Source organism: Equus caballus, chromosome 4 (assembly GCF_041296265.1).
Source record: "Equus caballus isolate H_3958 breed thoroughbred chromosome 4, TB-T2T, whole genome shotgun sequence".
Taxonomy (NCBI): Eukaryota; Metazoa; Chordata; class Mammalia; order Perissodactyla; family Equidae; genus Equus; species Equus caballus.
The window spans coordinates 57,859,122-57,884,706 of NC_091687.1; the positions used below are offsets into that span (position 1 = coordinate 57,859,122).

At 38.7% G+C, this 25,585-nt stretch overlaps 1 protein-coding gene across 3 annotated transcripts in view; it reads left to right on the forward strand.

The window, feature by feature from the left end:
- Positions 1-25,585, forward strand: part of DNAH11 (dynein axonemal heavy chain 11) — a 295,727-nt gene that overhangs the window by 215,889 nt on the left and 54,253 nt on the right. For all 3 annotated transcript variants that reach the window (XM_070264673.1, XM_023639347.2, XM_070264674.1), the window contains exons 64-65: positions 11,081-11,316; positions 12,520-12,642. In XM_070264673.1, coding sequence (XP_070120774.1) covers positions 11,081-11,316; positions 12,520-12,642 — 359 coding nt within the window. The remainder of the gene's footprint in view (positions 1-11,080; positions 11,317-12,519; positions 12,643-25,585) is intronic.

Below are 25,585 nucleotides of genomic sequence, written 5' to 3' on the forward strand. Positions count from 1 at the left end.
AATACAAAACTTATTTATAAAAACGATAGAGAAGTAGTTGGAAAACTACTTTTAACAAACTGATAACTGAAATAAAATTTGAATTGTTATGGTGGAGCATGAAACTTTATTATACTAATATTATGAGTTATTTATTAAAGATTTTTTTCATGACTACTTTCAGATTAAAAGTGTAGCATTTTGTGTATGAGTATAAAAATTGCCAACCATAAATTTGAAAACTCAAACCCATAAGCAAAGTGAAATCATAGGTTTGGAAGATTTGAAATCACCTAGTTTAAGATCATCCTTGTACAAATGAGAAAACCGAGACACAGTCAGTCTGAATGACTTGACTAAGGTCACACAGAATAGGAAATCAGACTCCTGACTTCCAAGCCACTGTTTTCTATGCACCACTGTGTTAACTAAATTGATTAAAACTGGTTCTTCAGGTACATATCCAGCCTTTAAGATGTCCTAAATATCTCTGTATATTAATGTTCTACACTGGAAATTATGCCTCAATTTTCACAATAGTTGTTTTCATGACATGAATACATGTCAGAGGAATTTTTGCAATTAAGTAAAATCAAATGTTTTAGGGAAACTTCATTATTAAAGGCATCCCATAATTAATTTTAAAGGAAAATTTTTTTGTAACTAAATTAATTATCTGTAATATCAAACCATATTTTTATATTGAAGATCTTTTAAAAGAGGTTATCTGTGTTACTCCCTGAAAGTTCAAGTTTTTTCTTTAAGTAATTCTCCTATAAAATATGCTTTTATATAAAAGGGTAAAGCATTCTGCTGATTTTGTCCAGCTCTTACTTCATTGCGAGTTTCAAAATTGTCAGTTGTCTAGTTCTCTTACCGTTTTTCTCAGCCTTATCTTCTCCAAACTTTAATCCTCTGTGTGGGTGTCTTTGCCAGGATCACCCTGTGACTACTGCAGACTGACAGTTGTCTTCTTTCAAGGTCCTCTCTGCATTCTTAGTCATTCATAAAGTTTTCTCATTCTTTCCAAAATTATAGGGAAGTTCACTTACTTCCCAATGTCGAAACTATTGAACCTCGCATTGTGTTCTTATTGTTATAATTACTCTTCACTTTGGGGCATATAATACTGTTGACAGCATGGACTTATGCTACCAGCATTTTACCTTTTTTTAAATTGAAAATTTGCCTTCTCAAATTTAGTTTTAAAATTGGTCTTTAATTGCTGGTATAGTATTATTCAATGTGTGGGTTTCTGGGACGTTTTCCATCAATTGATTTGTATTTTCCCATTTACTTAAAATTCTAAACATGGGGTTCCAAGAAAATAAAATTTTGTTTTGAAGAAGTCATACAAATAAAAAATTGATTGACATCCAAAATGTCTAAACATTTAACCAAAGCAAAATGATAATTTTCCAATGGTATGTGCTAAACATAGATTTGTTGTAACTATGGGCCTGTGTTTTACCGTGGCCCCACAATTCTCAGGGAACCCCATGTCTGTTTCCATCATCAAAATGCTCTTTCCTTTTCTCTTGAGTATGTAGACACCATGCAAACTGAGAAACAGACTCAAAACGTGACCAGCCTACTCTCCCTCTCACCTCTGAGCGTAGCTGTACTAAAGGAAGAGAGTAATTCTAAATTATATAAATGACATCCCTTTGGAAGAAACTTTCCTGTCTCTAAGACCCCTGGCAGATAGTGCCACATAAAACATAGCAAATGTTTGTCCCTGTGGAATCGAGGTTTCCAGTTTCTAAACTACTTATCTTCTACGGCTTCTAGATTCAGGAGCAGCAAAGTGGGAAGACAGTTGCATCTGTATGAACATGTGCCAGAGCCCAAGTGGAACTGAAATTGCTTGCTAATGTTAATTTTTAAATTAATTTTCCTTTGACAGTGTTCCCTCATCCTGCCCTCCCAAGAAGCAACTCCTCTTATTCTCTTCAATATTTGGGTGTTTTCTAGAGCTCTGCTTGTCTGTAGCTGTCTCGGGCTTGTCACTTTGGCTTGGGTACCCTGAGGATTCTAATGGTTTGTAATTAACCGGTCAGCAAGTGACTGTGATTTGTGTGATGTTTAAAATCTTAACCAAGCATCATTTATTAATGACCTGTTGACATATTTAAGGGAATCTTGGAAGGAATTCTTTCATAAAGCAAGTCAGAAACCCTTAATTCCTAGAAATGAAGACTTCGTATTCTCAATGCATCAATTCTCCCCAATTTAAAAATTTAACTCAGTTCAAGTCAAAACTCTGAGGGGAATTGTATTTTTACTTGGTTTAGTGATTCTAAAGTTTGTTGGAAGAATATGTTTTTAAGAACACCATGATAATTTTGGAATAGAACAGTAATAGGGCCATTGTCCTTCAAGATATTAAAATATATTCTAAAACTACAATAATTACAACAAAGTGGTTCTTCAGGGGAAATAGAAAACTAGAGTAGAATAGAGTTCAGAGGTATTCAAGGATGTAGAGAGACGTTTGATGTATTTAATACATGATAATGCGTATACTCCCACAACCACATCTATCACCTACCAACATCTATACTCATATACTGTCTGCCCACTGATGCTGTAAGATGAACAACTGATGCTTTTATCTAAGGCCAACCATTTGGGTTGTGTATGAGTTTTCATCCCCTTTCCCTTCCTCAAAGACAATTCAAGAGCAGTTCTCTCTCTGTCCCCATCAATTTTTCCCTCTCTACTAATTCATTACTAGATCATTCTCACCAGCATTCAAATACATAGTTATTTCTCCCATTAAGAAAAAAATACACTAACAAATTTCTCTTGACCCTCCCTACCCCTCCAGCGACTCCTCCATTTCTCTGCTCTCATTTACAGTAATCACTTCAGAAGGGTGATCTATATTCCCTGTCTCCAATTTCTCCCTCCATTTTCTGAGTCACTGCAGGCAGCCTTTTGTCCCCACCCCTCCACCAGACCTCATTTCGTCAGGTTTGGCTTCCACATTGCTAAGTCTAGTGGTTTGTTTTCTGTTCTCATCATACTTGACTATTGGCTGCGTTTGATGTGTTTGATCACTCCATCCTCCCATCAGTATTCTCTTCACTTGATTCCAACACATCATCCTCCCTCCATGTTCTTCCTACCTCACTGGTTAATCCTTCTCAGACTTCTTCATTGATTTTTTCTTCTTCTCCCCAACCTCTAATGTTGAAATGCCCCAGGCTTCAATCTTTGAGCTGCTTCTCCCCAGGTTCCTGGCTTTAAATGTTACCTGTACACCAGTAACTCCCAAATGTATATCTGCAGCCCAGACCACAGCATCTTCATTTCTTTATCTGAAAGAAGTCTCAGATACAGCACATCCAAGCTGAAATCCTGTTCTCCCCGCCAAAACCTCTTCTACCCAAGTGCTCCCAATCTGTTTAACGGCAACTCCATCCTTCGGTTAGCTCAGGCCAGAAACCTTGGAGTCACCTTCATGTCACTTTTTTTCTGACAGCCATATCTAGTCCATCTAGGAAATTCTGTAGGCTACACTTTCAAAATACATTCAGAATCTGACCAGTTTTCATCACCTTCACTGCTCCCATTTGGGGCCAAGCCATCAACCCTGTCCTGGATTACAGCAAAAACCTCCTAAGAGATTTCGCTGATTCTGCATTTGCTGCTTCTCTCCAAAATCTGATCTCAACATATCATCCACTGTGACCCTTTAAAAATGCAAATCAGACTAAATGAATTTTCTTCTAAAATCCCTTTGATGACTCCCCATTGCCCTCAGAGCAAAAGCCAGAAATTCTAAAAAGCCTTATAAAATCCTGTGTGATTTGTCCCATTATCTCTTTTTTATCTCACTTACTTTTATTCTTTTTCTTACTACTCTGCTCCAGTCATGCTGGCCACCTTCCTTGAATATACCAGATATGTTTCAACCTCAGGCTCTGTGCACAAGTGGTTTTCTTTATTCTGAAGTCTTCCCTCAGGACATATCCATGTCTTACTCCCTTCCATCCATCAGGTCTTTGTCCAAATAACACCTTCAAAGCCCTAGATATGACTACAACCTCCATCCCTCAGCATGCCTCATCCTGCTCCATTTTTATTCATTTGTTATGATTAATATCTTTCCCTTCCCCAACTAGAATGTAAGATCCATGGAAATGAGGATTTTGTGTATTTTGTGCACTGCTCTATCCTAGAATGGTGCCTGGAACATTGTGGATGCTCAGTACTTCTTTTCATTGAAATATAATTTATTTGTATTTGAAGTATACAGTTCAGTGATGTTTGATGTATTCACAGATTTGTGTAACCATCATCACAGTCAATCCTGGAACATTCTCATCACCCCAGAAACAGACCCCATACCCGCTACCTATCACCACCCCCCAATCACCCCATCCTCTCCAGGCTTAGAAAAACACTAATCTATTTAATGTCTCTATAGATTTGCCTATTCTGAACATTTCATATGAATGAACTCATACAAAATGTGGTATTTTATGACTGATTTCTTCCACTTAGCATGTTTCCAAGGTTCATCCATGATGTAGCCTGTATCGGTATTTCATTCTTTTTATGCCTGAATAATATTCCATTATACGGATATACCACATTTTATTTATCCAATCATCAGTTAATGGGCATTTGGGTTACTTCTACTTTTTGGTTATTGTAAATACTGCTCCTATAAACATTCAAATTATTCGTGCACAACTTTTTTGTGTGTACATGTTTCATTTCTCTTTGCTATATACCTAGGAGTAGAATTTTCTAGGCTGTATGGTAACTGTATGTTTAATCTTTTGAGGAACTACTATATTGTCAATACATATTTTTAAATAAGTGAATATGTGCTTAAATGCACGTTGCATAGGGGGAAGTAGCGGATTATTCAATAAATGGTGATAGAACAACTGAACAACCATTTGGGAAAAACTGTACTTAGGGCTCTCCTTCACAGCTTCATGGCAAATAGAAACAGTGCTAAGTGATTTAAATATTAGAATGTTAAATAAGTTAAAAGAACATGTAGATTAATTGATGTATCATTATAAACTGGAAAATATAAATAAATGTTACAGAATAAGTAAGGGGCTATTTTATAACCCCCAAACTAAGAAAAGGAGTTTGAATTTTATCCTAAACATGGGGAGTCACTGAAGGATTTTAAGCACGTCTGTGACATGGTCAAAATTATGCATTTGAAAGCTCACACTGGCCACAGAGGGAACAGTGACTTGGAGGGGAAGACACTGTTGTTATTGAGGCCACGTGTTAGAATGGCAGTCTAGAAGACAGTAAACTGCACAAAGTGATGACAGTGGACATGGCAAGCGGGGGAGTGATTCCAGAAGAAGCAAGGAGGAAGAGTTGATAAACCAATGCAATGGATTGAATATTTGAGTGAAGAGGAGAAAGTAAATATATGAAGGTGCCATTCCCTGAGATTAAAACGAGTTTAGAGGAAAAGATGAAGAGTTTGGTTTTAGGAACATTGAGTTTGAGATGTCTCTGAAACATTTAAGTGTCAATAACCAGTAGAGAGCTGGATAAGAGCGTTATTGAGTGGAGAGTCAGATTTGGGAGTCATCAATGTGTAGGTGATTCTTGGAACTGTAGGTGTGGTGAGATCATTGAGGAAGAAGTTTAGAGTAAAGTGAGCTGATTCAGTGCTGTCATGTAAATGGGAAGTAGAGGAAGACGAATAAGGAGCAGTCAGAAATTAGAGCAACCCCAGGCAAGAGTGATGTAATGAGACATAAGAGTATAAACATGGGAGTGGTCAGCAGTGCCAGAGCCATCGAGAGAGACAAGTGAGAGAACTAAGAACTAAGAGTATCATCAGATTTGGAAATGTGAAGGTCTTTTGTGACCACAGAGGTGCCACGAGCCAGAGGACAGATTGCACTGAGTTATGCAGTAAATGGGAAATGAGGAAGTAGACAGAAAAGGCAGATTATTCTTGAGGAATTTGCCTGTAAAAGGAAGAAGATAAACAGAAATACCAAGTTAGAGACATGGAGCCAAGTGAAGGGTTTATTTTTTCAGTATGAATGAGACTAGAGCATGTTTCTATGCTTCAGGAGAAATGTAAAAGGGATTGCTGATGATAAAAGGGTGAAGGATATGATTCATCAGGAATTGGGAGGTGATGGGTTTCAGAATAGAGGTAAATGGAATGATCCTTAGGTAGGAGAAGCAAGACTGCTTCAGCTCAGGTGGGAGGGAAGGAGACAAAGGTGGACACAGGCAAAGGGACTGAGAGAGAGGAAGAAAGTTGCTGTAGTTGCACCTGCTGGTCTGTCTGCTCTCAGGGAAGGAGGAAAATGCGGTGCCAGCTGGCAAAAGATAAGAAAATTGGAATTAGGAGAACGGCTGTGAAGAGAGTGATGACAACATCAAAAATACCCATGGAAGGCAATAGGAGAATCGATGTTAAGTGTTGCCAAGCAGGTTTAAGAAACCAAAGATGAATCTGGAAAAGATAAATTTGTAGTCACAGTAATAAAGCTTTCATTAGCAATACTCAAAGTCTAGGAGCAAAAAGAGAGGACAGAGAATATTGAATGCTGCCAGGGCACAAGATTTACAGGCAGATAAGCTAGAAGGAAAAGAAGGCAGGGGAGGCCATGGGACAGACAGAAGAACAATTAAGGAATGGAAGGTGCTGTTTAGGCTGGATAGAGATGTGAGTGTAGCCAGAACTTAGTGGTTAAAAATATGGTAAGATTTCTCAAAAAAAAAAATCCATAGAATTACCATATGATCCAACAATTCCATTTTTGGGTATATGCTCAAAAGAAATAAAAGCAGGTACTCAGGTATTTGTATATTTGTTCATAGCAGCATCATTCACAATGACCGAAAGGTGGAAGCAGTCCAAGTGTCCATCAACAGATAAATGGATAAGGAAAATGTAGCATGTACGTACAGTAGAATATTATTCAATCTTAAAAAGGAAGGAAATTCTGACACATGCTACAACACAGATGAACCTTGTAGACATTATGCTAAGTGATAAGTCAGTCATAAAAGGACAAATATTATATGATTCCACTTATATGAGGTACCTAGAATAGTCAGATTCATAGAAATAAAGTACAACGGTGGTTGCCAGGGGATGAGGGAAGCAGGGAATGGGGAGTTATTGTTTAACGGGTATAGAGTTTCAGTTTGAGAAGATGAAAAATTTCTGGAGATGGATAATGGTGATGATTGCACAACAATGTGAATGTAGTTAATATCGCTGAACTGTATGCTTAAAAATGGTTAAAATGGCCAATTTTATGTTATGTATGTTTTACAACAATAAAACAATATATGGTTGGTAAAGGGCTAGGTGTCTTAATGCTGTTGGTTAGAGTAAGTATTATATTTAAAGGTATGAGAGAGGTATAAACAATCAGGTTAAAGAATTGGATATTAGAAGTTTAGATTTCAATAATGAAATAATTTCAGATTATAGCAAAGTCTGGGACAGCATTTCTCATCTAAGGAAGGAGATAGTATAATCCCCTACCAAAAATGTATTAACATCATTGAGGGGTGGGAGTTTGTGTAGGGGAAACCAAGGATGGGGAAGTTGTGTCTTCTTCCTGAGTGGTTCTGTTATTTTCCCGTCCCTCCGTCTCTTCCTCCCAGAATTCTGGAATAGAAAGGCAACATTAGAGCTTTGGCATGAAGGCTGTCAAGGCTGGAGAGTGGATTTGTCATCTGTTGGGCATTGAGGTTGACATGGATTGATAGCAAAACTTGGAAAGACGAGAAGGACCAATAGCTACGTCATCAGTGATATGGGGAGATACATCGAGGATTGCATAGCTGGACTCATGGGCCTCAAAGGTGGCAATTTTTACTTAAGGTTGAAAGAGCAGTGGTCTGGGAATGACCTGCAGGGAAGTAAGAAGAATGACAACTCCTTCCCACACACGTTTTTTCAGTAATGGGAGTATTAAAAAAATGAACTGTCGGCTTGAGAAAGCCCTCAAGTGAAGTGAGACCCTAGGGCGGTGGTTCTTGCACCCCAGCTTCACGTTTAAATCATGTGGAAGTGAACTTTTAAAACAGATTGATGCCAGCTGAAGTTGAGTCATTAGAGATGGTGGGGCTGCATGTTGGCAGTTTTTGAAAGCTCTCATGTGATTCTAATATGCAGCCTGGGGTTGAAAGCCACTGCCCCAGGGGGGTGCTCAATTTGGGTTAAGACAAGCAGGTAGAGGAAGCAAGGGAGTTTGGTCCAAATAGGACTGGAATACTGAAAGGTATGTGGGAAGAGTTGTCACAAAGTACAACAGTGGGGGCATGAGTTTGGAAGATAGGATGGGGAAGAACAGAGTAGCACAGAGGGTGGTGACTGAAAAGCACAGGGACAGTGGGCCTACAGGGCCTCGAGGGTCCAAATAAAATTGTTATCCAAAATTGTTTCCATCCAAAGTTGTCATCTGCTGGACAGACAGATGAAGACGGGGCAGGTGCATGGCAGCATTTGCACTCTACTCGTTCATCTGACCCAGCAGTTTATAGACAGAGCTGATACATGGACTTATTAGTGGTGTTAGCCTTTCTAAGCCTCAGTGTCCTAGGTGAAAAGAATAGAGATATCTACTTTGCGTAACTCCTGTAAGAGTTAAATGAGACAATGAGAAGAGTTGAAGGTATATGAATAAATTTTGTAAACACTTAAAGCCTTATAAATATTAGTTGTTTTGTTATCATTATATTAGGAGAAACTGGGATTCTCACCTCATCAAGAAGTTCCCTTTTTCCCTTTGGAATATGCTACTTGGTCAGTTTTCAGAGGATTCTCATAGGCATTTGGTGTTAGGATTAGTCTGGCTTGGCTCATGGCATGTACTTCCAGCCTTCTCTTTTCTCTCAAGTAAAAAGCTTCTTTTCCGAAGAAGGGAGCCTCCTTCCTTTTTTTGTTTTTCAGCTCCATCTTGTAGTAGCATCCTGACTGACAACACATTAATGCTACTTAATGAAGCAATTACACGGAGGCTTTATCCACTTATGGAGGCAACTTTGGGTGTAAAGGGCTCTCTCTTTGCACTGGGGTTTCCAAACTCTTTTTTCTTTCTGTAGACTCCTTCAAGGAATTCTGAAAAGAAGAATAGATTAGAAAGAAGATACGTATGAAATGATTTATTTTCCTCAGCCTAAACCTAGGTTAAAATTTATTGCTAAAGTGATGTCTGTATTGTAACTATCAAAAGAATAATTTGATGAAAAAAAAATTCTGTATAGTCATGCAACTACCTATTTGAACATAATACTATGAAGAAAATATCCTAAAATTTGTTTCTAAAAATTTAAGTCTCAAAATTTTTCACAGTATTTATGATACTTTTTAATGTGAGTTACCTGCTTTATTTCCCCTACTGGGTTAAATGGACCATTAGAAAAGGGGAAAGCTAGTGTTCTCTTTGATCCCCTGCACTCTGCTCTGCACACAGTAGGTGCACAAACAATTCAAACTATAGTCATGCATTGCTTAACGATGGGGATGCTTTCTGAGATTTATTGTTGGGTGATTTCGTCATTGTGTGAACAAACCTGCACAGTGTAGCGTACTACACACCTGGGCTACATGCTGCTAATCTATGGGATGGGGAGTTGTCTCCTTTAAAGGAGAGACAGAAAAAAAGAGAAACCATTCTTTGCAAAAATGAACTGACTTTACCAAAAATAAACAAGATTGTGGAAAGGAATTTATTCATTTGGTCATCAATAACCAATAACATTTATTGAGTACCTCCTACATATAAAACACTGTCTTGTTGTTGTCCTGTTGTAAGACAACTCCCACCGTCGTATATGCAGTCTGTCCTTGACCAAAGTGTCTTTGTGTGATGCATGACTATTGAATTCAGATACAAGACCTACAGCTGCACCTTCTGTAACTCCTTTTAGCTGCAGAAATTAACTCAGTTAACTCAAGCCTTCAGATGCTTCAAGTGGCTTGTATTAAGTAGAGGTAAGAAATTAAAGCCACGTATCCCTTGCTCATAGGAGGATGCTTATTCTAAAAGATAGCAATTTGCTTGTGTCTTTAAGAAAACTGTATCAAGTCAGATATAAGGCTTGTTCATAATACTAGGAGATAGAGTTTAGTTTATTTCCAAGATAACGTTGTAGTCAGGGACAGTGGGAATAGTGTGCTACTTTTCCTATGTTGTATCAAACTGCATCCCAGCTTGACTGTGGGAACTCTTCCAGCATTTTGTTTGCTGAAGCTCTGCAGCCAACGAGTGAATCCAACTCTTCCTGCTGCTACAGCCCCCTCTGCCTGCCCCCAGCAGGGCGGTCCCGCTCTCAAGCCTTGAGGCCAGCTCGTTTTTTATCTTGCTCATTTTGTTGTCTCCAGACAGTGTTTTATATGTAGGAGGTACTCAATAAACATTATTGGTTATTGATGACCAAATGAATAAATTCCTTTCCACAATCTTGTGTATTTTTGGTAAAGTCAGTTCATTTTTGCAAAGAATGGTTTCTCTTTTTTTCTGTCTCTCCTTTAAAGGAGACAACTCCCCACTTTGCAATGCTACTCTCCGCAGTCACAGCATAGGCAATTCCCTCTCAGGGTGGAGACGGCAATCTAAGTTCCTTGACACGACCAACAAGCTGATGGAGTTCCAGTGGACTGAATACATTCCATTAACCCATCCCAGAAAGAGAAGTCATCTCTTTGTAGTGTTGGCCTGTAGTGAAAGATGAAATGCCTGAGAAAGATACTGCATTTCAACATTGCTTGCGGGGTGACTTCTCCATGGGCAAATATATTTCTGTCATCCTGCCACGCTCTCTGATGTCTAAATTCGCTCTCACGTTGTTGGAATAGTATAGGGCAAAGCCCCTTTCCCTTGGAGCCAAAATGATGCAGTTAGTAAACCAGATGTTGAATACTGCAGTTGACAGAATTTTGAGAGGTAAATACCAGGCTTATTGAGTCAAATCGTATTTCTTGATGAGAGTCTTATTTGGCTTCTGAGAGTCCACAGAGGATTTGCATGTGTTCTCTTGGCTTTGCTTTCTTGTCATCTTGTCTGTCATGCTGAGTCTTTTCCTCTGCCACACTGGCAGTTTATTGCGTTGAACTCTGATTTTAAAGGTTTCCATCCCAATAACCGAGGGCCTGGACTTGATTGCCATGTTGACGGATGATGCTACGATTGCCACCTGGAATAACGAAGGACTGCCCAATGACAGAATGTCAACTGAAAACGCCACTATCCTAACACACTGTGAGCGCTGGCCCCTCATGATAGATCCCCAGCAACAGGGAATTAAGTGGATCAAGAATAAGTATGGAACTGACCTGAAAGTCACACATTTGGGCCAGAAAGGGTATGTGAAATCTAAAGGACTGGCTTTCTGTTTAGCTGCTGTGAAATGGATCTGATTTTTACAAAGTCCTGGCATTCATTAGACCTCTCTGCCACTTTGAAATATTACAGTTTGGTACGACTTGTTTATCTGCCTGCTCATGTTTCATAGAAAGCATCTCTGTTGAAAGGGCATTTATGTTGGGTGGCTCCTACTTACCTGAAGAAGAAATCAGATTGAAGCTTAGAACAAACACTGCATCTGAGGAAATTGAGGATAAAGATGTTAATTCCCTCAGGCCAAGAGTAGAGATATGGTGTATTATAATCCTTTGGAGTGTTTGACACAGAATTACCAAGTGCACCTATAAGTTTAATGATGTTTACAGTTATATTCCTTAATTTATATTTGCCTAAAATAAGATTTTAACATGGCTACAAGTCCCAACATTGGATGCCTGAAGATAATTTAACTTCTTAGTCAAGTTTTACGTGTCACTTTTGAGAACTGAATCTACTCCAAGATTTTTGTCATTGGGTCCTCATGACGATACCATCTAATACATAGGCAGCTGTCTTGTATGTAGTTGGTGTTCAGTTAACGTTGAATAAATCCTTTTAGACTTGCTGATCTTTCATTTGACCCCTCCATCCTCTTTTCATGTGGAAAATGAAATAAGGGATTTCTGCAGTTGTGCAGATAAATGTATTCCTTGCTTATCTGAATACTTTGAGAAAATTACTTTTGAAGGGGAGACACCATTTTTGGAGACTGGGAATGAAATCAAATGATAGTTCACCAGTTTACATGACTGAACCTAAAAGTTTAAAAAAGGAAAGTTTGAAAAAACCACAAGGCGTTTAATATAATTTGAATTTTTCCATCAAAAAAGGACCTCTTGAATGAATTTAAATTTGTGATATTTGAGTGAGTTACATTTATTTCAACCATGATTATTATCAAAAGTAACTAATTTACACATGAACTTATTCAAACTGGTGAATGTCACTTGGAAAAATATAATTGTGAAATTTATCTCAAAATCTGATCTTTAATTTCTATCAATCTGGTTGAAGAGGAATACTACTTTATAGTTTTCTCTAAGTTAGTTTGTCTTATTTAAAATGTCTACATTGAATATAATTTAATATAAATAATTTTGAACATTTTCCCTGTTCCCTGCTTATTTACATTTTCTTATCTCGATTCTGACTGAATTTTAAGGTTTTTGCATGCCATTGAAACAGCCTTAGTCTTTGGAGACGTCATCTTAATTGAAAACCTTGAGGAAACAATAGATCCCGTCCTTGATCCACTGCTTGGCAGGAACACGATTAAAAGAGGGAAGTAAGTATTCTTGAGTTTTAACTTATGTTTTGTGCTATAAGTTTGATTGTCAGCTTCTGTTTCTTAGCCTCATAATCGAGTGTAATCTATTGGAATTTTCTTGATGATATTTCTGAATGTCCATTCCAAGACCAAAGCAACCTCAGCATGATCCAGACTTTCAGACTATTTCATTGGTGGATTTAGATTCGTGTTACCCAATTCCTGACTTACAGACCAAAAAATGCATTGTCACAAATCTGAGAGTACTTGCTCCCTTATTAGTTTGCAGGAATGTTTCTCTAACTTCAATACTTTACAAAACGCCTTCGTATGTTTGCCTTAACTGCATAGCGCTTGTACTTTATTTACTTAATATTTTTCTTTAAATCACTTTTAAATCCACTTGCTATTTTTTTTAACTCAGCCTCATTCTGAGTAATAGCGTCTACAAAACCATGAGTTTACTGTGCTAGTTCTGTTTTTTCAAGTACACTTGAAATATATCTAACCATTAAATAAAAAGGGGTTCACTAGTGGACCCCTAAAATCATCCCCCATATGGGCAGTGGTGGACTGCCAACAACTGGGAACACCCCTGGTAAGCACTATGTGACCTTCCAAATAACCGCCATTCCTCCTGGGACACCACGCTCTCCAGGACGTTCTCCCAGGGGCGTTGGAGCTCTTTCCAAGGAGTCATCATGTCACTTTTTATAAATGTGTAAAAGGTCGGATGCAGCAATTGTGTCTCTAACCAAGCCTGGTGGGCTCAGGGGAACTGTGGCATTCCAAAGGCTCTCTGGGCCTCTTCACTCAGGAAACCAGCACTCACTAGTCTTATTTCGTTGGATGGCCTTCTCTCTTTTTTTCTTTTCTTCTTTTTTTTTTTTTTTGATGAGGAAGATTGGTTGTGCTAACATTTGTTGCCACTCTTCTTCTTTCTGCTTGAGGAAGATTGTCAGTGAGCTAACATCTATGCCCATCTTCCTCAATTTTATGTATGGGATGCCGCCACAGCATGGCTTGATGAGCAGTGTGTAGGTCCGTGCCCAGGATCTGAACCTCCAAACCACAGGCTGCCAATGCACAGCGCACAAACTTAATGACTATGCCACCAGGCCAGCCCCTGGCTTCTCTTTTTTTTGTTGTTTTTTCTTCACAGAGGTGTCATTTCAGAACTTTCCCAACATTCTCCTTCCTTGACACCCATGCTCTGCCTCAAAGGTACCTGTCTCCTTTTTGGTCACTGGATTATTCCTGTCAGTTGTAAGTGGAAATAGGCCTACTTAAGGGTGACTAGCTTCTACTTTTTAAATAGTCTCTAACCGATTAGTATAGTATTTATTATACAACTCACTAAGTAAATCCATTTACAGTGACTGACACCTTATAATTGTTTAATAAACCAAAATTTGCCCAGACATGCATTTAGAACAGTCTAATAAGACACTTGACAAGCTGCATCTCTAACATAAATATAGTTGTAGCTGTGTCTGATGTGTTAAAAATATAGAGTAAAATCTTGAATGGCACAAAAGTGAAATCCTTGTTATTAAGATTCTGACTCTAATATGAAGACCTAAAATTTTTTATCAGTGAAATACATATTCTCTAGCTTTAACTTGGACATTCAGTAACACAATTTAGGTGTAAGAAATTTGATGACTCTCTATTATATATGAAAATATATATATATATTTTGATAATCTGGAATTTTCAGAGGCTGATAAATCTGAGTCATGATTTTTCCTCAGTATGGATATGTTAAGTATCAGAATCTCAGAGATCTTTTATTTTAGAAACAAATTGTTTTACATAGAACATTAAGTCTATCAAAAATATCCAGCTAGAACAATTTATTCCAAACTAATGGTATTTACTGAATATGTGTCCCAGTTAGGCCTTCTAGAACTGATCGTGTCATTCCAGCATTTTTTTTAAAGATCTAGAGAATTTTAAATGGTGTGTAAGAGTATAAGAAATGGTGTTGGCCACATGCAGTTATTCCGTTTACAGTCCCAGCTCCTAAGCTCTTGTGTGTGGGAACCATCACTTGGATGCGGGTAAATTAGAGATTTATATCTCCAGTTTTCTCCACATCCCTCTCCCATGCAGATGTTTTTGGAGTATCTTTACCCAGAGAATCTGAGTGCTAGCGGAGTCCTTACGTAGTCTATTAGTCATTGAATAAACCTTCTCTGAGTACTGCTACATACCAGGCACTGTCCTGGGGGCTGCAGATTCAAAGCTTGATAAGGTACAGACCTGCCATTAAGGCAGCTATGTGTCCTTTCAGGAAAGACAGGCCTATAAATGATAAAAGTAATACAGTGTCGTTAGTGTGATGATAGAAGACAGTCACGCCTCACTGAATGATGGGGATATGTTCTGCAAAATGCGCTGTTAGGTGATTTCTTCAGTGTGCAAACATCATAGAGTGTACTTGCACAAACCTAGATGGTATAGCCTACTATACACCTAGGCTATATGGTACTAATCTTATGGGACCACCATTGTATATGTGGTCCGTCAGTGACTGAAACCTCATTCACGACATATGACTGTACACATGGCAGGAAGTCATCAGTTCCAAAGTGCAGACTTGGAAAGGCTTTATGGAAATAGGACATTTGATTTATGTTTACATTTAATGAGAGTCTTGAAAGGTGAGTGGACATTTGTCAGGTAGACAAGTGAGAGGAGAATGCTGGACAGAAAGAACTAATACCAAATAGTGAAACACATGAAACAGCCCAACAGCTTTGGGGAACTGCAAATAGGATCCAAACCGTTGAATAGTCTTGTGTTTGGGAGGAAAAGACGGGGGTGTGGACTGGGAGAGATGAGACCAGAGAGATTGGTAGGACCCACAAAGTGGATGTCCGTGGGCACCCACAGATCACCTGTAGGTTGGCCTTTTCCTATAGATTGATAACTTTTTTTTTCCCCAAACACACTGAAGGGACCCATTCCTATCAGTAACTCTAGTTGACAACAGCAGTGGTTTTTGACCAAAGGACCGTGCCTTCCTGGAGTAGCAAATCTGAAGTCTCCATATTTTCACTTGAGAATCATGAACAGAAGTCAGTGGGGAAGCTAGTGAACTCTTAAGCATGCTGGGAGGGTTGTGATCAGATTTATATTTCTAAAAGGTCGTGCTGTTGGCAATGTGAAGTATTGATTGAAGGCACATGGACCCAGAGCCAGAGCCTAATTAGGAAACCTTGCCGTAATCCAGTTGAGACGTGATATGAGGCTAAACTAAGGCAGTGACAGTAGAGAAAGAGAGAAGAGGACAAATCAAAGAAATCTCAAGGAGTTAATATCATCTTATGGTCATTAATTGGGAATTATCGATAGGGAAGAAGGAAGGTTTAAGGGCGATTTCCAGTCTTCTGCCAGCTTAAATGATGGTGCGATTTATGGAGAGAGGTGATACAGGCGTAGGAGTAAGTGTAGGGAAAGAGGTAATGATTTCACTTATGTTGGACATTCCAAGGTTGAGGTGCTGCTTTGACATTCATTCCCAAAAGAGAAGTCTAAGAGGCAGCTGGGCATGTGAGTATGGAGCTTAGTGAGATCTTGACTGAACATGTAGATCGGGGAACATCTACATAGAGAGGTAGTTAAGCCATCATGGTGGATGTGACTGTCTAGGGAGATGCTATCTAGTCACTCCCCTGTTCCAGAACCCATTAAGAATTCACTCTTGTCTGTTATATTGGGTGAATTAAAGCTCTTCTTTGGAGCCTTCAGAATGCCTGACCTGTTGACACTTCTGCATTTCCTTTTACTACTCTCATCCTTCACTGCTTCACATAGATAACCCCCCTCCTGTGATGTGCTCTTTTACTTATCTTTTCTTTCTACAGATCTCAAATTCGCTCAATTCAGAATTTAACTGCTATTTAACCAATTAAATGGGAATTTTAATTTTCCACATTTAATACCTCCCACGCATAGTGCATTCTATACTGTCGCTGTGTCATTTTGTCTTTATATGTCCCTCTTACAATATGCTTAAATTCTTTTATATATCCTTACTAGATTACAAGTTCTCTATGGATAAGAACTATATACTACATGCCTTTAAAAAAATAGTTAACCAAAATAAAAACATAGACTTTTGTTTCTGGCACTATGGCAGATTCGATGTGTAAATACTAAAAAACAACTAAATAGGTTAGTTAAAATATTAAAAACATCTCTTGAAATGTATCACTTGCTTGACCAAAAAAAGTGCGACCAAAACACAGGAATCAGATAAGGCACAGCAAAGCTCCGTGTCCTTGCTGAGGGTACCTGCTAAAACCTGATGACCTTGGTTTCTGTTTTGATGGATGCACAGAGCTTGGACCAAGCCTAGCGCCTGTTCAGGTGTGAAGTCTGCTAAGAGATTCCTGGATAATGCTAGAGCCTCAAGGGGCCATCCCTTCTACTTAAGGGTAAATTTGTTAAACATTAAACACACAAAACCCAGCGCTGCAGAAAGGAAACTTTTCTTTCTTTACCTTGGCCCTGGGAAGCGGCCCCTGAGAATTCCTAACCAGAAGCCAGCCCTCTTATGAATGTTCAAGACGATTTTTTATTACTTATATGCCCTAAAAAACCTCAAAGCAATAACTTATTTTAAAGTGTTCTTGGGTTAGTCATACCCCAATGCACTTGGCAGAAGCAAACAAAAATCCTGTTTGGAATAATATACATAAGTCCAGACTTTAGAGGGTTGTGAAAGATATAACTCCAAGGTATACGAATTCAGAGGCAAACATCACAGAACACACAAGGAAACAAGGCACCATGAGCGAAAGCCAATAGAAACATCAAATAATAAAATTGTTCTCATTGCTCTTTATAGTTCTTTTACTTTTAATAAGGATATGTTTATTAGCCTTCCACAAATTGCCTATTGTTAACTTTTGCTAATTTTTTCCCATTAGGTTTCTCATCACTTCCTTTAATTCCTCAATTCTTTTTGCTTCTACTCATTGTACTCTGTCTTATTTTCTAACAGGATTTTGAATTCGTTCATTCTCTAAGCATGAATATTTCCATCATTTCCATAGGATTTGGCGTGGGAACGAAAGTAAATACAGTGCTCAACCCATTGTCTTGAACTAGCTACCTGTGCATTTTCAAGAGAGACTTTTAAGACTAAGAGATGGGGCTTATACACTAGCGTATTGTTGTTAGAAACCAGTATTGAGGTAGAAGTAAGATGAAACTTGGTTCAAATTTTAGTCTGCTACCCTCTAGTTTGGTGATTTGGGATAAGTCGTTTAGCCTGTTTTTCGTGTTTACGTTTTCTTATCTGGTGAAGAAAAAAAACATGAACAAAGAGCATAGCACATACAGGTCTTCCCATATAGGCTCCTGAAGTAAGACATTGTCTTTTGGACATAGAGAGTGTGAACAAACCGTGAATGGAGCCACAAACCATATCAGCAAAATGGAGGGGTGGAGGGGCCAGCCCATGGCATAGTGGTTAAGTTCATGTGCTCCGTTTCAGCAGCCCAGGGTTCGTAGTTTTGGATCCAGGGCGCAGACCTACACACCGCTCATCAAGCCATGCTGTGACAGTGTCTCACGTACAAAATAGAGGAAGATTGGCACAGATGTTAGCTCAGGGCCAAACTTCCTCAAGCAAAAAGAGGAAGATTGGCAACAGATATTAGCTCAGGGCCAATCTTCCTCGCCAAAAAAAAAAAAAAGGAGGAGGAGTGGAGAGGGAAGGAATTAGTCATATCTTTTGATGTTTTAAGTTGCCTCCTCAGAGCAGTAGAGGGTTTTGATTATTTAAATTTTATTATTTAATACTGATACATATAAAGTACATAATATATGAAAGTTATAAAGCATAATAATAATTTAGACATGTATCTACCATTCAAATTGTGAACCAAAAGATTGTCAGTATTCTTTAAGACACCTTTGTGCTCCTCTCATTTCACATTCTGCCTCCTCTCCAAAGGTAGTGAATATTCTAAATTTCATTATCACTTCATTACTTTATTTAAAATAATTTCATCACATGTATGCATTTTCTACAATATATTGTTTATTTTTGATTTGGGGCTTTACAAAAATGCATCATAGTTTATATAGTTTAAAGGGACTTGAATTTTTACTCAATATTATGTTTCTAAGACTTATCTATAGTCTTGCTTTTAGCTCTAATTCTTTTCACTTAGCTCTAATCTCATTTTCATCACTGTAATATTCAATGTTGTGGCTATTCCTCAGTTTACTTGATGTTCTTATTGAAGGACATTTAGGTTATTTTTAGATTTTTGACTATTGTAGGGCATGCTCCTGTGAATATTAATGTACTGAATATTCATACACACATGTACAGGTGCACATAGCAAGAGGGTCTTCAGAGTTTTTATTCTGGAGTAGAATAGTTGGGTTGTAAATTATGTGCACAGTAAGCTTTAAAATATTATGCCAAATTGTTTCCTAATGTGTTTGTACAAATTTACATGCTCACCAGTAGAGTATGAGTGTGGAGTCTTTCAGAGGACTGAGTTGGGGACTTTCATTCTTCTGCTATTTTTTATAATATAAAAGATTTCTGTATTTAATACTACTAGCCACCTCTTCCTATGAGGAAGTATTTGTTTCTCCTTTTTTTTTTCCACCTCTTTGAATGGAAAACATTGAGGACACTCAAAATTTTCAAAGTAGTTTTGTTTATAAAAGCTTTAAAAATACTTTGAAATAAAGGTTATTTTAGCAATTGTGTTGTTTTCAGCTAACAAGATGTTTACACAAAGCAAATGCTTTCTTGTTGCTTCATGTAAGTCTTTTAAAAAGAGAAACTTTTAAAACTATTTCATATATATGCAAACTAGAAGGTGATATGAACAATAATAATAGATTGGTAGAAACAGGAATTATTTTTCTTGCTTTTAATGCAATAAATTAAAACTGGGAGAAGACAATGGAAAAGAAAATGAATGGGAAAATGTTGATATGGTTTTGTTTGATAATAAGAAGTACCCCTTGCAATGTTAAAACAAGATCAGAAAAATTTTGACTTTTCCTTGATCACATCCCAAATTAATCTGCTTGTTTGTAAATTTTCTAATAGGTCTTCCTGTTCTGATCTTCAACAGTGAACTTGAGTTCTTCTATCCCCTTCTAGCTTTACTTTTCCTGTGTTCCTCTACATGATTATCTGTGGGCTTACACATACGTTTCCCTTTGTTTGTAAAGACAAACACTTTGAGACTCCTGAGAGAGTCACATTTCTCAGAAAGTTTACAGCTATTAATAGTGTTTTTGTTTATTTTAGTTTTGTTTGTTTTGGGGGCCTCTTTTTAAACCAATATTAGTTTACTCTTCCTAATAAAGAATGTCTGAGAAGGTGCTTGTGATAGATATAGCATAGTCCAAAAGTTGAAGTTCATTAATAACTGGAATGTTGTGGAGTATGAAGTAATGAATACTAATTACTTCTTTCGTGTCTGACAGCTCCCTGTGGACCAATACATCAGCCCAGACTTTAATTTGGTTCTAGTAATGGTTTCATCAATAGCACATTAAATCTGTGTTTGAGAAGATATACAGTTGAACCTGACCCACATAGTAGATACCTCCGTCATAAAATGGCCACAGGCTGACAACAGCTGGGCAATTACAAATAATTAAATCCACCAAACTCCAGACAATCCTAATTTTAAGGAAAATATATCTCATAGTGTCAATCGACAGAAAACATATCTGGGAAGATTTATCAACATGTACTTTTTCCAAAGCAAATTTACTGGCTTACACATTAGAGAGGTTGCTGATCTGTGGAGCATCTTTATAAAATTGCATCTCTTTACTCTTTCAAATCCCCCCAATTTTTATAGAAGTAATTTTTGAACTTTAATCTTAGGTGGAATAACCTTACTGCAAGGTGTATTTCAGTTTGTTTCTGAGCATATGAGTATTTTTTTAAAAGACATTTTATACTTTATTCTATATTTATTTTCATATAATTATTCTTTTAGTAATAATCTTTAAGTAGCATTCCCTAGAAAGAAACATGAAACTAATAGAAATACTGGCTATGTGATATGTTTCTATTTTTGTAGAAATAATAAAATGAAAGGGAGATAGTATTTTTCAGATACTTATTTTATAATGACTGGGTTTCCTGAAAGTTGCACTAAAGTTAATGAGAGGAATTGTTTTAATTAGCAAGTTTATTAAAGATTATTATGTAGCTTGTCTTTGGAGTCGATGCCATGGTTGTATTATAGGTGACAGTAGGTCTATTCGAATGAGGTCTCAGGTGGGGTTTAAGATGGGACCGTGTTAAATGAAATCCCACACTCTCATAGAATGTGCTCTCTTGAGCTGGAAGCTTATAGTTTTTAAATAAACTCTGGAGTTATATGGTTCTCTTATTATGTCCCGTGGGTAAGAAGATTTTAATTTTCAAGTTAATTCTTGCCCTCATATAAACAAATTCAACATTCTAGTCTCTCCCAATTTCTAAATTCAAAATAAAATGTAATTTAGGGAAGACTTCCATCAATTTTTTTTATTCCTAAATTCAATCAAGATTTTTTTCTTAAGTGTAATATTCAGGGTGTACAGCTCGTGCATACACACTCACAGTCATCTTGCTAGTATTGTTTTTGTTGTTATTAGTGCCCTCGAGTAGATTCTGACTCCAAACGACCCTGTGTAGAGCAGAGCAAACCCTGCCCAGTCTTTCTGTGCCATCCTCTCACCTTCTGGCGCTGCATCAGACAATGCTCTGCTGCTGTTCATAGGGTTTTCATGGCCCATTTTTTCAGATGTGGGTGGCCAGGTGCTTCTTCCTAGTTTGTCTAGTCTCGAAGCTCTGCTGAAACCTGTCCACCATGGGTGACCCTGCTGGTATTTGAAAATAGCAGTGGCATAGCTTTCAGCATCACAGCAACACACAGCTGCCACAGTATGACAAGTGACTGATGGGTGGTGTGGTTCCCTGAAGCTGGGCCACAGCAGTGAGAGCGCCAAATCTTTTAAAAGACAAACAAATGAAACTGAAACTCCTTTATTTTTCATGCTACATTATAATATTAAATATGGATGTATTGAAATATATATAATATGTATGTTTTATATATGTATCAAAAGGGAAATAATCTGCTATGATTTTCTGTTTTAGTTCCCTTTTTCTTCTGTTCAATGGTATCTGGCCTTTTGCAACATTAACCTTTTCTTTTTTAGTTCTAGTTGAAGTTTGCTTTTATCTTAGAAGGAGGTGTTGGTTATCTTAACTGTCTGAAGCAGCAAGACAATTAACTCATTTTTATTCAGGTCTTACTTTCCTTCCTTTTCTTGAAAAGTCTTGCCAGCTGTGCAGCTTTCAGCCAAAAACTTTCTTGAGGAACCAGGTTTGACCACGTGGCGCGGCCCTGCCTGCGGAGGTTGCTAAGTAACCACCCCCCCTCCCCACCACCCCTCCCCTCCCCCCTCCCCTCCCTCCCCTCCCCTCCCCCCTCCCCTCCCCCCCCCCCGCCGCCTCTCCCCTCCCCCCTCCCCCTCCCCTCCCCCAGCCGCTAGACCTGATCTTTGCGCTGCGCTCAGCCAGAGCTGTTGGCGCTCACAAGTCTAATCTGGAAGCTTTTAATTTTAAACAGCAGGACATGCAATAAGGCTTTTAGAGGTCCATTGAAAAGTTTTTTTCCTTCTCCTGAGTGTGTTTTTCCCCCAACGAGTGGGACTATGTTATTTACTTGTATTGGCACCCACCTGCTATCTCTTTACGCTGACGAAAGGGCTCTGATGCGACCAGGAGAGTGATTCCTCTGATTCAGAGAACCTGTTAGCGATCTGAATTGTGCATCTTAGAGTGAGACCCTTCAATATAATAATACAATATCTTGGGAAATCTCTCTGCAAACAGCGTTCTGAGGAAGGCTTTGCAAGTCTTTTTTCAAAGTCCTCCTGCAGCCGTGCCTGGAAAGGACTCCGATCCGCCACGGCAGCGAGTCCTTATTCTAAACTGAATATGCTAGTTTGCCATGTTTGGTTTTAAATGGCAATAAAAAGCAATGATGGTGTTTGTTCAGGTTCTCGAAGTATCTGATCACTAGAGGAATTCATTTAGGTTTTTATGATCCAAGACTGATGGCATTTTCAACGGTAACTACACTAAATCTTGAGAACAGTTCCAACAAAAGTCCTTAGTTTCCAGACATGTATCTTAGAAATAAGAGCTCCGGATTATGATCTCCAGCTTCAGACTCTCGTCCTGGTGATACTAAGACAATGCTGCCTCTCTCAGCTCACAGAGATTCTGACTTTCAGGTAAATGCGAAAATTGAGAGGACTGTTTCCCCTTGTCTATCACAGAAATGCTCTGAACACTAGCCAAGAAATCATTTTCAAATGTTTTTAATATAATTTGCATATCAATTCTCCACAACAATAATAACCTTGAAGAAATTAGAAATCTTTTTATTCCAGGATATCTTTTAGCTGGATTTGGAAAAAACGTTGAAAGAATTTTGAAATTCTCAATGTACCAGGTTTTTATGCAAACCTGATGTATGGAAAACTGAATTTATAGTTAATTTGTAGATGATTGTCTTTATTATACAATAATTCGTTCAGCTAGCTAGTGAGCATTTTGACATACTTGAAATGTATTTTCTTTTTCCTGAAAGTCAGAAGATAGAAAACTTTTATGTACATTGAGTGATTTATTTTTAAAATTGTAAAGTTAATTCATTTTTGAAAATATCTACCAGAAATTATAGCTCTTTGATTAGGACTAGGCACCTCGATAGTCAGTGCTATTCTCCTCCATAAACCTGACAGAATTTCTAACCAAAGATCAGCAGAGCGTGTTGTCTGGGCTGAGTCAGTCATCTGTCTCAGTATCCTCTTGTGATCCATGGTCAGACGGGTCGACAGAGGCTGGGCTTACAAGCTGTCACCATCGAATTAGCCTGCAATGTGGTGCAGGGAAATGAACTTTATACTAGGAGTCTGGAGACCCAGGTTCTAGTCCCAGCTCTGCCACTGAGCTATGTGACCTTGGACAAGTCATAAACTCTTTGGGTCCGTAAAAAGGAAGCAGGTGAATAACATCTAGGGGCCCTTTTGCTCTAAAATTACAACTCTGCCAGGTGATACAATGTTTTTGACTCACCCTATGTTCTATCCAATTAAACTGTGGTGTTTGTACTGGGAAAAATCATTTTATTTCCCTTCTGAGTTCATATAATTAGTCTCTCACCTCCAAACCAGCAATTCTTAGCCAGTGAGCAGAGGGGGCAGGAGGAGCTCACTCCCTTGGAGGAACGGATGAAAACCCTCTGCGAGCAGCTACACCCCAGAGTGAGAGATTCCTGCCCGCCTTGATTCTCCCTGTGAGGCAATGTCAGGGGCCAGTCTTCTGTTCCCGGTGGGGGGGGGGGGGGGGGGGAGGGCCGGGGGGGATGGGGCTGGAAAATGCGTTAATACTACTGCTTTAAGAATGTAGCCACACTTCCGAGTTTTATGTTGCTCTTGACACCTGCTGTTGCTTCTCACTCGAGTTTAAGTTCGAGAGCTCCTAGCTGCATCCTGTGTTCTGGAGTCATAACCTCTGGATTCGTGTCTTTCACAGAAACAACCAAGTGATTGTTTGCTTTTCCCACCCCTCTGGTTAACTCCGTTGTCTTTTGGATCCTTCAAATCATGAGAGAGCACTAGTAGTCTGTTTAATTTTCCCAGGTAGGAGATTAGCCCCAAATTAACCTAGCAGCAATGATAAAACGCATGGAGTCATTATGCAGCTTTTGCCTTTCATAGATCATAAACACCCCAATTGAGGATAATTTACTCTCCCTGGGAAATCGCAATCTGTAAAATGATGTTTCTGAGGAAAATGTAAAACCCAGTTTTATAGGCAGACATCCTTCTCTTTTCCTCCAGTTAACTCCGACCCCTCACAGAGAAAATCAGAACTGTCCTTCAAGCAAATAGATTTCTGGTTCTCAAACTGGGGTGTGTGGAGGCCTCAGGTATACGTAGGTGTGCAAGGGAGATTTCGAGCCACATGGTCATCTGTGAGCCATCTTATGGAGCAATGCTGTAACTCAGATACTTGGTTAAATGAATAACCAGTTAAAAGCTTCTGTCACCTGCACCCAGAAGCAATATTGTCAGAACCTCATGCTTCGTGTTGACCAGTCTCACTCTTTTTTTTCTTGAAAACCTAGAGAGGGGAGCACAGTTGTGGGTAATAGCTGACTGGAAAAATTGTAGCTTGGTGGCGTTGGGAAATCCAGAGGGACTTGCTGCTATTCCTCTGAGAGGAGATTACACGAATACCGCTAACTGGTGGGATCCTCTAGCATGGCGATAGGCAAGCTGCCTGTCTTGATGCAGCCAGTGAGCAAAGAATGGTTTTAGAGGATTGTCAACAACAAAGAAGGTATATGGCAGAGAAGTAGATGTGTGCGGCCTGCAAAGCCTGAAATATTTACTCTCTGGCCCTTTACAGAAACAGTTCTCCAACTCCTGCTGTCAAGAGGTTACTCCCTGAGGCCTAAACACCCATGACTTTCAAAAATAAGTTAGTCATCTTGCTGGGGGCTTGTTTTGATTCTCATGTGTGTGCATGCCCATGCGCACACACACGCCCACACACACACTCTGCAAAATTAATTTGCTTCTTACTGAAGTTTCTAAGACTGCCACAGTGAGCTGTCTTATTAGACAACAATAATGAAAATTCTAGCCTTGGTCTATTCAGGGTTCTTCATTTAAATTTTAAATTAATCTTTTTTTTTTTAAAGATTGGCACCTAGGCTAACAACTGTTGCCAATGTTTTGTTTTGTTTTTTTCCTGCTTTATCTCCCCAAAGCCCCCCTGTACACAGTTGTATATCTTAGTTGCAGGTCCTTCTAGTTGTGGGATGTGGGACGCTGCCTCAATGTGGCCTGACGAGCGGTGCCATGTCCGCGCCCAGGATCCGAACCC